Here is a 14,876-nt window from a genome sequence, read left to right as displayed (position 1 = left end):
ATTTATTTTCTGACTCGCACTGTATGTGCAATGTTGGACAGAAGGCTGTCAGCTTTGGCGTATTTGCTGAGGAGGCAGCAATGCCTGTATGTCATAAGAAGTGCTAATGCTGTTACCAGCGCTGGCTAAAGATAAAAGATGCAAGATAAAAGAAAGAGAATTGGAGCACCCTGATGTCTCACAGTTTGCTACAGCTGGGATTTTAAAGGGCGTTCCAGTGAGCTAGGTAGCCATGGTGTTAAGCATGCCTCGTGCCCTTGGCGATCCCAGCTTGGTGGCGTAGCCAGCTGGCTAAGTGTCATTCGCTTTGAACGATTTATCACCTCAAAGCTGTTCATTACTGCTGAGACGTGCTAACTAGCCATGCTGTCTTCCCGCATCCATTTTAGTGCAAACAGGTTAACTCCTTGAAGATCTCAGTTTTATTTTTAACATTTAACAGGTCACCTTCTGGTAAGAAGGAAGGGTATCTTTTGTTACTAAAGAGAAGGAAATTGCTGCACTGGTATAAATCTCCAACCATAATCTCCAATCCAATTACTGCTGTCATGCACGACATCTATAAATGGTTGAAATTCCAAGTTCAGACCTGCATGGCATGTGTTTTTAATACACTGGCCCATCCTTGCCTTGTCCTACTGGTTTTGTACAAAGAAATGAGGATCAAGATACAAGGAAATAGTAAGGAAATAAAGCCACTGTGCAAGGTGAATAATAAAGTGGGGGGAAGGAAAGCGTTCAACTCAAATCAATCTCGTTTGTGCGGACTTCAAATCCATCTTCTGCGCTCAGTGTACTCTCTATCTCAAGAAATAAATAATAAATCTGGTTATATCTCAGCAATACTTGAGCCTTAGTGAATGTTTCATGTCCTTTGATAGCTGGTGAGGTGGGGACTTCCTCGCAGAGGCTGTTATTCCCTGGTAACTAAGAGCTCAGTTCTCCCATCTGTGGGAAGGTACTTGTCTCCATTAATGCGTGCGTTGCCCTGTGCTTCACAAGGAGCATGTAGCCTCGCATCAGAGTTCTTACTCATACTCTGCTGGCAGGGAAAGCTGGGATTTCTGCTCCTGCTAAAACCCGGTAGTGCAGCATGTGGTTACATACACTATATTGCTTTATTGAATTGCAGGCTTCTGTGTGGCCACCTCCTAAATTAAACTCTGCGTTACATTATGATATTTATTTAGACAACCATAAAGCCAGTATATTTCTCTGTCTCTCTCTCAGTGCTTTCATCTATGTTAGCCTTTTTTTAATTACCCTTTAAATATATACTCATTCCCTGCAGTTGCCCAATAACATCTGCAGTGACTGCTTCTAAGCCAAGTCTCAGAACCAGTACTCTGTCCTTACATGCTCTGGCTGTGTTCAAAGCAGCTGCTCTTGCAACCCTTGGCCTCCTTCCTCTCTGGCTTTGTCACAGTCCGGAGGGTACTGATCTCACATCTTCCTCACCACTTATTTTGGAGTAATACACATACTTCATCTCTAATTGCAAATTCAGGTATCTTCTCTGTTAGGGTGAGTCATCCATATACTTAGCCAGATTTTCTTACACTGTTAAAATCTTACCAACACTTCCTCGCAGTTACCTAATCGATAGCTCACTCTCAGTATAGCTTAAGTGTTGTGCTTATTCTTTTCTTTCAAGCCTTCTTGTATGTGTCTTTCTCAGTCACTAGGGATGTTTCCGTGACTCTCCGTGTAACCCAGGCATCCTCTCTGACACGAAGGTGTTCCTGGCTCCTCGCACCGAAGTGACATCTAACCTTGCTGTTTCCTTACTGTCTAAGGAGAATGTCTTAGTGTCTAAGGCAAGCTTTTTTTAGCTTTTTTTTTTTCCTTTGTCAGGCTATGTACTGTAAACTCTAACTCAGGATTTCATCATCTTGCACCACTGTTGCCACAACATCCTTCTGCCTGGCCTTGACAAGTGCAGTCATGCATTAGTTCACACAAGTGCTGTTATAAAGATTATTTTTCTCCCCTCTTGTTTTGACCAGGCTACTCATCTCTTTGCACTCCTCTGCTGGCCCTGTCCTCCTGGTTATATCAAACAAAAATATGTCTTTTTCTAGAGCCTTCCCAGCACATTACTGCCCCTCCGTTCTGTCTCCTTCAGTATGAACTACTCATCTTTTGCCTCTGGTTCAGAGTATCAGTTTCTATAACCTAGTTAATTAATTTTCAAACAAGCACCTTTGTGCTTTCTTCTCTGCAGCTTTCATGCTTGGAGGGTTTCTCCACAAACTTTGCAACGCAACCTCACTATCCTCCTTAGCATTTCCCTTTTCCATAGCGGCTACAAAAATTTGGCAACTGTTTTGTTCCTGCCCATTTTTCTATAGCTGTCCACTGTCTTTCTAAGCTTGTGAGCTACTTGGAGCAGTATCTGTTCTGCACTTGTACATAACACAGTGGCATCCTAGTCCAGGACTAGGCCTTCTAGGCACGCTAGCAGTGTAAATAATGATCATGTAAGCAAATGAGTTCCATGTTTACTGAGCAACAAAATTCAGCCGCTGCTGTTCATTACCACTAGCAGGCACCAGCGAAGCCAGAAATCCATCGCATGTCCGTCTGGAGAGCAAGCCCCTTAGGGCAGGTGCTGTCTGCTGCTTTGCGCAGCGCTGAGCGCGTGGCTGGTGCTGCACAGATGCAGAAGAGAGAGGAGTGTGCAGTGACCAGAGTGCCCCGCTCATTTTCCTGTTTTGTTTTCCACTGTAACTCATACGGAACGACAGACACGAGACCCCAGCAACATGCGGATCTTGCTCCCTGGAATGTTTTCTTTCATCTGTAATCACTTCATCAAAATCTATAAATCAACTAGTTAAGACTAAAAAGCACAAACATGACTGTAATTTGTGCTTTCCTGCGCAGTGTTTCTTTTGGCACACGAGCCACCAGACCTCTTCCTGAAAGGGAACTGACGATGACACTGGGCAAGGACTCAGCGAGCCGGGACAGCGAGGCCACTCGCATTCCTGGTCCGCTGCCCGCTTCCATAATCCCTGCTTCCCTTCCATGCCTCTTAGGAGATGCACAGTGATTTGTGTCTCTGTAGTATCTCTGGAAATCGAAATCCCAGCATCTTTACAGATTGCACAAGTTTTCTGGTGTTGGGTGCTGTGAACACAGAAGTGGCCCAGGCAGGCAACGAAGCCTTGCGTGACCGAAGACCAGTGGAGGTGCTAAGAGTGCGGTCTGCCACGTGCCCCGTGCTGGCCATGGCCGAGCCTGGTGACATCAGCACCTCCGCAGCTGCCCTCGCTGCTCCGCACAGGCACCGCGGCTCCCCACATCCGAGAGCACAGCCACATGTCGGCCAGAGCCGTCCCGGAGCTGCAGCCCCTCGTTGCTCTCTTCCAGCTTGGAGAGGTTGGATCATCTAACGGGAGAGGCAGCGATTTACCACAAAGCTACCCGGGGAGCTCCGGAGGGAAGGCCCTGCTCACCGGGGAGACGGGGCGGACGCAGGAGGGGTGACGGCAGCCCTGGCGGGGCCGGACGGAGGCCCTGGCTCCAAATCCTGCAGCCTGGTTGCTGGAATTTGCCAACGTGCCTGAGGCACCTGGCTGGAGCAGGGGGGACTGCAGAGGGGTGCAGAAGCTACCGAGCTCTCCGAAAGCATTCGGCAGTCTGCAAAGCAAAGGCAGCGTTTGGAAGGCTGCAAGGGCAGAGCATCGCGTACGCTATTGCTACGGCCAGTAAGATTTTCCTTGAATCGGGGGAGAACGGTGGAGTCCAGCAGCTGCAGCCTGGTCCTCTGCTCCTGCACACTGCGGCAGGAAAAGAGCAAAACCATCGCCGCTCCCCTGCTCACGAGGGTTTTACATGCCAAAGTGTTGCAGTCAACGTGTCACTCCGTCACCTCGCCTCAGCCCAGGAAACAGAGCCGCCGCTATCTTTCTCCGCATCCTTCCTAGCGGCAGTGGTCCCGTGGCTCGGCGGCCCCGGGGGCCCGGCTGCGCCCCATGCGGACACCTCCCCGCACCGGTGCGGCCGGCGGGGCGGTCACGCTGCCAGAGGTGAACAGGCACCGTTCCTCCTGGAACTGATTATTTTTATCTCCTGTCGTTTGCCAATAAAAAAACCCTCCCAGGTTTACTGTTTTCCATTTGACACGCTGATTTTTCTCATGTGCGTTTCCTTCTCCTCTGCCGAGCGGCAGAGGGAAGGGAGTATCCTGAAAAACCTAATGCAAGAGGAATTTTCATGTGCTTTTCCACCACAAAAATAGTCTCCGAAAAGGTGCCCGTGACTCTCATCAGCCCGCCGAGGTATTGCTCCTCGGCAGTCGGAGAGGTGCGATGCTGGCCCGTCCGCCCAAGGGAGCGCACAGCTGGGCTTTGGCTCCGTGAACAAATTCTGGGTAATTACAGGGACATCTCTGCCCCCAGAAGCTGAAAAGGGCCCTTTTTGTTTGTGCAGGTGCGGGGGTGGGATTTGCAGGCGGCTGCAGGTAAGGAAGGGGTAAAGCGCCCATAAAAACCTTTTACAATTACGATTACGATGGCAATTACAACTCCTATCTGGTATTTGAAGTGTTCGGTCATGTGTGCAAAGGCAAGTTGCGCTTAAGCGCTAGCACCTGGCCCCCAGGTTGGATTTTGCTGCGATGGCGATGCCGTTTCAAGGCAGGGGAATGGCGGGCGTAGCCGAGGGTGAAGCAGCGCCGTCGGGGGCCGGATCTCTGCTGACACTTCTGTTACAAACCCTAACAAAATGGCTCCGAGGGGGAGGCCGCAACGCGCCGTCCCGCCCCGGGACTTTGCGTGCCGGCCCTGCCGCCGGGGCGACCCTGGCGCCGCGTTTTGAGTCGTAAAACACGTTTTTCAGACACTTCTGGGCTTTGCCGGGTGCCCGCGCGGCGCCGCGCCCGGCCGCCAGAGGGCAGCGCCCCGGCCCGCCGGGGGGGGGGAGGGGGGGGCGCGGTGCACGCCGGGAGCGGAGCATGCTGGGAGTTGTAGTCGCCGCCCGGCGGGTGCGGTGCATGCCGGTCGTCGCAGGCGCCTGCTGCGCACTAGGGCGCCTGCGCCGCGCGGGTGGGGAGGGGAAGCGGCTCAGTCGGATGCCGTCACTTCCGGCGCGGGGGCGGGCGTCATTTCTGGGCGGGATGACGAGCCGGCGGGTTCGGGTGGCGGGGCAGCGGCGGGCGGCCATGGCGGCGGGCAGCGGCGGCGCCCGCGAGGAGACGGTGAACCGCTGCGTGCTGCAGTTCTACTTCCACCAGGCCGTGGCGGCCTACCGCGCCGGGCGCAACCGCGACTTCCGCCAGCTCCGCGACATCATGCAGGGTGGGCCGCGCCGGGGGGGCGGGACCGGGGCCAGGCCCGAGGTGGGGGGAGGCTGGGGCCCAGCCCCGCGGGGGGAGACTAGGCCGGGTCCGGGGGGAGCGGGGAGGGAGGCCGAGGCCGAGCCCCGCGGGGGGAGACCGGGGCGAGGTCCGGAGGGGAACCGGGGCGGTGAGCTGGGGCCGTGCGGTGCCGGCCTGACCTGCCTCTTGTCCCGCAGCGCTGCTCGTGCGGCCTCTGGAGAAGGAGCCCGTGGTGGCCCAGCTGCTGCGCATCATGCAGTTCCTTTCACGCATTGAGGAGGGCGAGAACCTAGGTGGGTGCCTGGCCCTCCCGTGGGGGCCCTGGCCGTGGCTCCCAGCCCCTGCCCCAGCCAGAGCGAGCCCCACTCTGCGGCTGTGTCCCTGCAGTTCTGCAGAGCTGCCCAGCTGCACAGAACAGAGGCCTGGGCAGAAGCTGGCAATGTGGAGGAGCTCCCCTCAGACTGGGGGTCAGAGTGCGGCTGTTCATACCTGTGTTGCACTGCGGTAGCAAGTGAAAGATCATCACTCTTAGCTGAGAGCGATGTCCCCTAATACTGTGCCAGACCCCACACTCCAGAGCCATCCTGCTGGCCATATGTACATGCACTGCGGCTTCTTCTCAGCCTTGTAGCTTCTGAAATGTTGCTGCTAGATCAATTATTTTTCATAACTTTTTGAACTGCCATTTGTGGTGGTTCTGTAGGTTTCTGCGCCTGTGAGAGGGATCTTGCATACCTTAGGTGTCTTTTTTGCAGTCAGTCCAGCATTCCCTTTTGTTTTTTCATGGGCAGTAACTGTAGAATTTGCGGTCAAACTGAGCAGATCAAGTAACTTGCTTCCAGTAAGTTCTCTGTGAGGCATTTCTGTGTGTGATTTAACAAACCAGCGTGTGTGAATTATTTTTGTAGATTGCACCTTTGATAAAGAGTCAGAGCTTACCCCTCTGGAATCAGCAATTGGTATCCTGGAGCTCATTCAGAAAGAGTTCTCTGTGGCTGAAAAGAAGATGGAATCTGTTCAAAAAATGGTGAAAGAAGCTGTAAGACCTTTTTTTTTTTTTTTTTCTTTATCCTTAACTTGCTAAAAACATTAGGAATTTTAATCCAAACTGTGCTCAGGCATATGCACAGAGTGGTCAAAATTGGTCTCTGATGGGACTCTCTGAAAATTATTTACACATGGTATTTTACAGAGATGTTTAGTGAAATAAATGGTATTATTACCATTATTCTTAAATTTATACATAGATATATAAACGTATGTGCCCATAGACCCCTTACACAGGGACAATTGTCTTTTTTCCCTGTCTTTTATTACCACTTCAACTATTTAGGGAATATGCTGCTCTGAAAATACAGACCTGTTTGAGCTTGGCCCTGCCAGAGGTGAATTGAAACTAGAAAACACAAATTTAAAATGTATTTTATGTGTGTTTCTGTGGGTATTTTGCAGTAATTACTGTGCTTTTCCCTTGTCTTAGAATAGTCTTGTATCAATGAGAAAAGGAATAAGATCCTATGAAAAATCATAGTAGTGGGTTGATTACAGATGTATATCTTCAGTTTATTTGCTTCTTGATCAGTTAATGCAGAATTTGTTTCTCTGTGTGGGGTAGTACTAAGCTGTTCCTTGTGTGCTGTACTTGATTATTACTTGTACTTTTGCAAAGCTGATTTAGAGAGCCTGGTTGGTTTAATGTCAACAGAGAAATTGCTGTTCTTTTTCTTCTGTAGGCTGTTATAATTTGCATCAAAAACAGAGAGTTTGATAAAGCTTCAAAAATTGTAAGGAGACACATGGGGAAGGATCCCAGCAGCCAGGTGGGTCTGTGAATGAAAGACAGACAGCTGTCTGAGGAAGGAACTGGTGTGGTTTATGGGCTCTGTGGGGACACATCTGTGAATCATTCTTAATGCTTAAATGGTTCACTTGGATGCCCATGGCTCTTACAGAAATCTGAAACAGAGGGAAAGGACCAGGGTGATGAAAATGGAATGAATCCTTCCTTGAAAGAAGAACCATTGGCCATTTGGCATTTAAATTGCATGTTGCTAGTTGTTTTAGAACTCTCTTCCTCTCTTACACATATACCTTCACATATCTTTGTGGCTCCTTCAGGCGTAAACATCCATCCTTGTGGCTCGAGGCAAACTCAAGTTCACCAGTGCAGAGCATGAGTTGGTAAGAAGGGCTGGTTCTGTAAAGCAGAAAGTTTCCTGCTTTTATTTCTGTAGGTAGTGCAGTGTTTTGGGCACTGGAAACAATGTCAGAACTATTGAAACAAGATGGATCTGCTCCTCTGGTCTTTCCCCAATTTATATCAGTGTAACTTAGTTGGGCTTGGAGAGTGTTGAATAGGAAAAGCCCAATCTTTATCCATATCTCAGTTCTTGAATTTGTCATTTATATCTCTTGTACTTATTCAAACATTCTTACCTCTTGCCTAGAAAATGAGGACAGAGTTACTCGGTGTTATCCGGGAGAAGAATTTGGCTCATCCAATGATCACAAACTTCTCTTACAAGAGTTTTCAGCACAGCGTGTTCCAGTTTGTGGAGACCTATGTGGATAATTCGGAGCCATTGCTGGTAACGGTACGTGTCTGCCCTGGTAACCCAGCGTGTAGTCCTGCGCCTGCTTCTACCCCCTCCAGGGGCAGGAGAAAAATGGCATGAGATAGAGGTCTGGGGAAAGCTACCACTTACTCTGCCAGGAGACAGTACAACACAGTATTTTGGCTTGTACGTGCCTTCACAGATTAATGAGTTGCAGAGTTTGGCACCTACTTAACAAAGGGCTAAATCCACAGTATTTTGAATGCAGTCAGTCCCTAGAAGATTTATACAACTGAATATGCTGCTTCAGCCCATGTTACAAGTTTTAATTGATAGATATTAACTTTGTACCTAAAATCAATTGAATTTCAAGTAACTGCTTAAAATGCCTTTAGAATGGAATGAAATTAAATGGCATTACATGGAATCATTTTTATAATGGTTGCATGCTTTTTCCCTGTCCAAGATGTTGAAAAAGACTTTGAATTCAGAATGTGCTGAAGAACCAAAATGCCCAGCAGCAGCTCCTGAGTCTGCAAATGGGGCAAGGGACCCAGCAGCAGCTCTTGAGCCTTCAAAAAGAGCAAAGGACCCAGCAGGAGCTCCCAAGCCTGCAGAAAGAGCAAAGGATGTGGCGGGAGCTCCCAAGCCTGCAGAAAGGGCAGAGGACCGAGCAGGAGCTCCTGAGCTTACAGAAGCAGCAGCTAATATCTCGGAAGAATCTCCAGAGCCTATGGAAATATCTAAACCACCAGCAGCAGCAGCTCCAGGACCTACAGAAGTGTCCTCCAAGAACTCAGAAAGGTGGGCAGAGAAATCTGGCCCTATGTTACAGATGAAATTTGGCAGCAGTTCTCTTTTGAGGGGTAGTTTGCTCTGTCCAGGCAGCTCAACGTCCCTGAGTGCTAGCCGAAGCAGGTCTGCCCAAGCAAGGTGCTAAAGGCTATGACAAGATTTCTGTCTAGGTCAGAGTTAACATGCTAAGGTTTTTTTTTGTTTAGCCCCTGCGCCCAAAGATAAAAGATGCATTTAGAATCCAGGAAGGGAAGGCAATTGATGACAGAAGATCTGCTTTTATGGAAGAGTGTTTGGTGTTTGTGTGGCTGAGAAGATGCAGATTTCTGCCAGGGTCTGTGGCTTATCAGCCCTTTAGTCAAGACTAGCAGAAGGATGTCTGGATGCTGTCTCTGGCAGGTAGCGTTGGCACCTTTGGCAGAGCTGTTTGCCAGTAGTCTGGCCAAATAGTGCCTTACGCTGTTTTAGAAGGAGGGCAGGCTGAAGGGTTGGGAATATCCCCTTTAGTAGATCTTGCACCCTAGGGACACAGTGAATTGTTGAGGGTCACAGCATAGGGGAAACCCCTGCTTTGAGTGAAGTGGAGCCGCCTTGGTGAAGTCTTTACAACCTGCTTAGTTTTGTTTATTTTGTAGGCAGCCCCCTGGAACTGTAACCACGTATGGGATTTCTGTTCTGAGAGAAGCTTTCAAGATCCTGTCGGACTCCCAGGATTCTGATGCGCTCTTCACCAAACTGGATGAAACAGACATTTCTTTCCCCAAGCAACTATCTCCTTCTGTATCCCACAGAACCAAGAGACGGAAAGAAGTGGAGAATCAAGATTCTGAGATCTCAGAGCCTCCTGAAATACCCCATAAGGGCAAACGCTTGTTGACCATAAGCAAACTGGTCATGGAGCAGGACAGCCAGTGCAGCGAGTTGAGTGAGAGCCCAGACTCTTCCCAGGAGCCAGTTGTATCTTCTGCTTCCAGACCTTCTGTTCAGAAATCGCATGACCAGCCTGTGTCTACTAAAAATCCCAAGTATGAAGCCCATCTCTTGTGGTATATTCTAATCTGCACCCAGTATTTTGACTTGCAGCTGATGTCGGTAGGGTGAACAACAAAAACCTTTTATCTTTAATTCAAGATGAGAATATTGACCATCCTTGTCTGCTAGCGTATGTGCACCTGGATGAAGTAAATGCTCTGTTGTCTGAGTGGTTAACTGTTTGGTAAATAGTAATGCAGATGATAAAATGATCCAGCTTCAACTTGCGCTGAGTCAGACTTGTTGTGATTAGCGTTGGTAGGTGATTCCAACATGCATATCACAGGTAATGCATGTTTCTGTACAGGTTACAGTTAGTAATGCTGAAGTTGGAAAGATTTGGTAGATACATCTCACAGAAGAGCTTAGAGTAACTTTTCCATGTAAAAACACTCGAAATATAACATCTAGCTCTCTCAAGCTCTTTTTTTCCCCTCTCTTCCCCCCTGCTTCCCCCCCACCCCCCCACCCCAAAAAAAAAACCCTAAAACACTCTGTTGGTTAAGAAACTTTTACTTGTGGCTGTTTCTTGCATGAGAGTTTTATCACTTAGTACGGTCATTTCAGCTGCAAGGTAAAGGAGGTAGGATTATGTATGCAGGAAATCCTTAAATCACCCAACTGCCTCTCTCCCCCCTTCCCCCAGCCAAGCTAGTAAAGTAAGCTTATTGATAGAAGTCTAAAACTAACACAGATATGAGACTCTTAAATCAGGAGTATCCCCTTCTGCAGGTCTTAACAAGGGTGTAGCAAAGCTTCCCTCCTAAAGTGTCTTTGAGTTGCTCTTCATTTGCTTAGTCAAGATGCATAGCAGCAAGCAATAATGATGCTTTGGATCCACAGGAGCAAAACTAGGAGGATTGTTTGCTGAGGACAGCTTGATGTGTTTGGAAAATGTAAATAAAACACAACTTCCCTTGGGTTTCTGCCTTAAGAACGTTGAGCTACATAAAGTTTGGGGTTTGAAGGGAGGTTGGTAAAGATCTTGGTACACTGTGTGGAGCTTGGCTTCTTTGGAGGTGGGTTCTCTCTCTCTGAAGCACAGGACAGCAGCTGCAATACAGGTGTGATGCACTGTGGAGTGCATTGATGTGTATTGGTGAGATCGCCTGGATACCGCACTGGTATGTCTTGCTCGGGGTAAGCTAATTGTCAGAGATTAAACCGAGAAGACGTGTTTTTCCCATGTGGCCCACTTCTGAGAGTCATCTGGGAATCTTACTTTATAGATTCCCTACGATGTCAAGGACTTAAACTGGCGATGCTTTTCTTAGCACGTGTCTTGAGTTTATTTTGAGGGTGCTAGGGAACATTTTGAGTATAGAAAGATGTCCTGTGAACTCTTCTGGACTAGAGCATTGTGTGGTTGTCTGCACTAGGAAGGGACTGGACTCAGGAGCTCAGGTGATGCCCTTCTATCCTGTGCTGCGTGGAACGGTTTCCAGTTCACCTGGAAACCTGATTTATTAGCAGCGCTTCTTGTGTGGTTGTTTTGGCTGGTTGTAGCCTTTAAATGTAAGTCGTCTTGATAGTGATGGTTGCTGGTGATAGATGTCTTTCTGGAAGGCTTTAACCGATCATGTGCATCTCTGCCGATGACTTATTCTTAAATGCTTATGTGCAAGAAAGAGGAGCTAAAAAGTGCAACTTCATAAGTAAGAATAGAGAGCAGTTATTTTGCTGTACTCATAAGTGATTTCAATTACATCGTATATGGTAGCCACGAGCAAACCTTTTAAAGTATTTTTTTTAACACATCTAATTTCATGTCCCAGGATTGTGCTTGAGTGCTGCAAGCAAGTGATGGCATTAAGGCAGTTGATCTCAGTGAGATGCCTCTGTAGCTCAGTTGACCACAGTAGTGTTAGTAGTGAAATGGTAAGAATTAAATGCTTCCTGAGAATACTGAGGGCTTCTGCCCTGAGCTGTTCCCGAGTTCATGCCATAGACAAAGGCCAGGGAAGTCTAGCTGTTTTTTTGTGTTTGCTCTAACTGTTTAATTGTGTAGTTAATCCCAGATATGTTTTTGTAAATACTGATTACAAAATACAATGTGCCATTTGTATTTGAGAATGTGATGCACACTACTTTCAGTCAGGGGCTCTTAAGGACTGGTGCTCTGCCTGAGGGGCATGCAGGGGGTGGCATGTATACGTATTGCTTTAGGGTTGGACAAGCTGCCGTGTTTCTCTCTGCTGCGTGCTCACCATAGGCCTGTCTGCTGTGATCCAGGTGGCCCTGCACCTTCCAGCCAGTCTGCAGATGGTAGCAGGCTCTTCTGTGAGCCTTTCGGGTTATTGTTGAGCTCCCTAGAACAAAATTCTCCCTAGCTAGCAGCTGAAATAAATGCTTGCTTGCTTTCAGGCCTGCTAAACCAAGGTGGAACAGCTCATTTGCTGAAGAAGAAAAAGATGTTTGGAGTGAGGAGGACGATCTATTCTCAGATGCAGGTAAGAACAGAATCCCTGGTGCAGGTGGTAACTGATAACCCTGGCTTTGTGGCTTATTCACAGGTGTCTTGCTACCTTCTGTGTGACTGGATTCTGAAACTAGAAACACTAAAAGCCTAAGAAAATGGTTGTATCTCTAATCTGAAATGCATGCCAAGAACTCCTGTTCAAGTTTCAGAATAATTATCTTTAATTTGTAGGATTTAATTATCAGAACTACAGCTTTCCCAGTTCCCACTTTTACTGCTGTGGAATAAAGATTGTTTTCAGACAGACCAAACTTGTAGTCCAGTTCCCTTTGCAACTACATACACAGCTTAGCTGGCACCGCTGGTGAGAAGAAGTGGACAAGGCTCTGGAATATCTAATTCCAGCTTCAGAGTACAGCCTAGCTGCTTTCTGGATGGATGCCCCCATTCTCCTCAACGTACTAGCTACTTTAAAACAAAATGGATCCTCTTTGGGCCAGTTAATGGCAAGGCAGTTAATGCCTTGAAACAGAAAGGCTGGGTATGCTGTAACTGCAGAAAAGGGGGGATAGAGGATTTCGGTTTCATTGTCTCTCACAGGATGTTTTTGTTGTATCTAACTGCTGAGTCCTGCAGTTAAGCCAAAGGCATCAAGGAGGTCCGTATACCTCCCAGTTACCGCGAAACGTAACCCACTTGGTTTGTTTTTCAGTATCACTTGAGATGAACAGCCACAACTCTGCGGTCTTCGGTTCCAAGAAGCAGGTAATGTGGAGCCCTTACATCCTCTCTGTAGATCTGAAATTAGAACACAGCCTATAGCGGAGCAGACTGTCAGCTAATTTGAGGTCGGTTGGTGAGGAGGCCCTTTTGAAGCTCAGACTGCTTCCTTAGCAGCATGCAGTTTGCTGGAGCAGCACAAGCTGCTGCTGCGCTTTAAATGGAGCACAAGCTGCTGTGGTGAAGAGTGATATTTACTGAGGCAAGTGCTTGCAGTATCCAGGCTTGATCTGAGTTGTGCAGGTCTTTGTATTCACAGAGCGAGCTTGAGTTTCTCTGCTAGAACCAGAACAGTTTGATAGTTGGCTAAAGCTGTGTGCCACCCACGTGCCTGGCATCGGTACTTGAGGAAAGTCCCTTTTCCTTGCTGTGTGCGGCTTGGAGCTAGAGCTGCCGTGTTCTGCCAGCACTGGAGAGGCTCTTGTTTGGTGAGATGTGCGCATATGGCAGCTGTTACCTTCCAAGAGCTCCAAAGTCAGGTGCTTCTAGTGACTCTTTCCCTTGGTTTTAGGTAAATAGCTGCTTGCTTTTGTGCTGCTCTACACAATGTAGCACTGTTCACTATGACTCACTTTCTTCAATTCTTTTTTGTTCCGTCTCAGTACAAAAATTCAGGGGGACTGCAGAGCTGAACTTGCAGATTCTTTATTGCTCTACTTGTGTGCTGTTACGCAGGGCGTAAGCAGCGAGCGCTTTGCACCTCTGATTGCTCTTGCATCAAGGGGTAATTCCTCTCTCATGTACCCAGTGTTGTGCTTTGGGAAGCAGAGCTGCTCCTGAACTTGCGTTGGACCTTAGCATTTGCCTTATTTGTAACATTAAAGGCTGTATATGCTTTTGAATTTCTGCCTTTTCTCCTTGTTACTAGAACAGATCCTAGAGTAAAAGAGAGATAATATGCTAGGGAGAAGAAGAAGGTAGAGTGCAGTTTCTCAGCCAAGTGCAGCTCCTTCCTGAAACTGTGCTATGTTGATCACAGAACATTGTTTACCTGCTCTTTTGTAGAAATGGACAATACAGGAAAGTGAGTGGATCAAAGATGGAGTGAAGAAGTTTGGAGAAGGGAGATGGAAGTCCATTTGCCAAAAATACCCCTTCCGGAACCGCACAGCAGTGATGATCAAGGATCGCTGGCGGACCATGAAGAAGCTGGGAATTCTCTAAAAGTGGAAGCCAAGGGACCTTCAATGCAAAAATATTCTTACTTTTCCTTTGAAAGATGGACCAGAGCAATAATAGCAGTGAGGTTCCAGTGCTCTTCCCTGGTGGGTGATGGGGACAGCATGACTATTTGGTACCGGAGAATGCTGCAGCAGACAGAAACCACATTTGACAGGAATTAAGGCACCTTGTCTTTCTAGTTGTGGCTGCAAAGTTTAGATCTTCTGCAGCTGGCAGAAGCTATGCAGCCTGACTTGCACTTCCTCAGAAATGGCCTGGAGTGAGACTTCCTCTGACACCTGACACCTGCAGCCTTTGCAGGATGAATTTCAACCTCATCGGTTGCTAAAATGACAGTTCTATCTGCTCAGATGCTGTCAAATCAGTGGCTATTTTTATACGTTTTAATTTGTCTTAAACTGCTTGTGAATCTTTTGTCTGATAGGCTTCCTCTACTTGCACTCAGTCCCTCTGGGGAGAGAGGCAGCACATAGTCCCACAGATTCTGTGGAGAAGAAATTTAGGCAAGGTGATCTGCTTTGGTTTTTTACATTTCTCTCTGCTTTGTAAATGTATAGTTTGCAAGTGGGAATTTCTCCCTGTGAGGTTCTTGAGGCTTTAACAGCATGTATATTTTTTGTTTCAGTACTTAAGTATTGGTTGTTCCCGCATTAAAAGTTCGTGTTTAGTGATTTTGAGCCTGTCTTAAAGGAATTTCAGCTTTCCGGTAACACCTTCCTCCTGTGAACCCTGAGGGCACTGTGTGTCTTGCCTTCCGGTGCCAAAGTTGGAGTCCGTGCCTGAATGGTCT

General features: G+C 47.8%; 1 protein-coding gene across 2 annotated transcripts; it reads left to right on the top strand.

Annotated features, from left to right (window-relative positions):
• The first annotated feature begins 5,076 nt into the window (after positions 1–5,076).
• On the top strand, positions 5,077–14,763 carry TERF2 (telomeric repeat binding factor 2). Of its 2 annotated transcripts, none has more exons than XM_026118770.2 (10): positions 5,077–5,303; positions 5,521–5,616; positions 6,232–6,362; positions 7,057–7,143; positions 7,771–7,917; positions 8,345–8,682; positions 9,309–9,698; positions 12,070–12,155; positions 12,837–12,889; positions 13,910–14,763. In XM_026118770.2, exons 1-10 carry the CDS (start codon positions 5,078–5,080, stop codon positions 14,066–14,068), a joined length of 1,713 nt encoding a protein of 570 aa, XP_025974555.2. In that variant the 5' UTR covers position 5,077; the 3' UTR covers positions 14,069–14,763. The 2 variants fall into 2 exon arrangements, with proteins under 2 accessions (XP_025974555.2, XP_025974556.2); XM_026118771.2 differs by having other exon boundaries at positions 5,078–5,303; positions 9,465–9,698.
• The last annotated feature ends 113 nt before the right edge of the window (positions 14,764–14,876 follow it).

This window comes from Dromaius novaehollandiae, chromosome 13 (assembly GCF_036370855.1).
Source record: "Dromaius novaehollandiae isolate bDroNov1 chromosome 13, bDroNov1.hap1, whole genome shotgun sequence".
NCBI lineage: Eukaryota > Metazoa > Chordata > Aves > Casuariiformes > Dromaiidae > Dromaius > Dromaius novaehollandiae.
Note: the sequence above shows the minus strand (reverse complement) of the source record. Positions and strands in the feature narration are given on the sequence as shown.

Bases quoted from the DNA above. Each gene is read 5' to 3' on its own strand.
- TERF2 (XM_026118770.2), top strand. From the start codon at position 5,078: ATGCCGTCACTTCCGGCGCGGGGGCGGGCGTCATTTCTGGGCGGGATG. The intron at 12,156-12,836 runs GTAAGAACAGAA...TTTGTTTTTCAG, and splicing joins CGATCTATTCTCAGATGCAG to TATCACTTGAGATGAACAGC. The intron at 12,890-13,909 runs GTAATGTGGAGC...GCTCTTTTGTAG, and splicing joins TCTTCGGTTCCAAGAAGCAG to AAATGGACAATACAGGAAAG.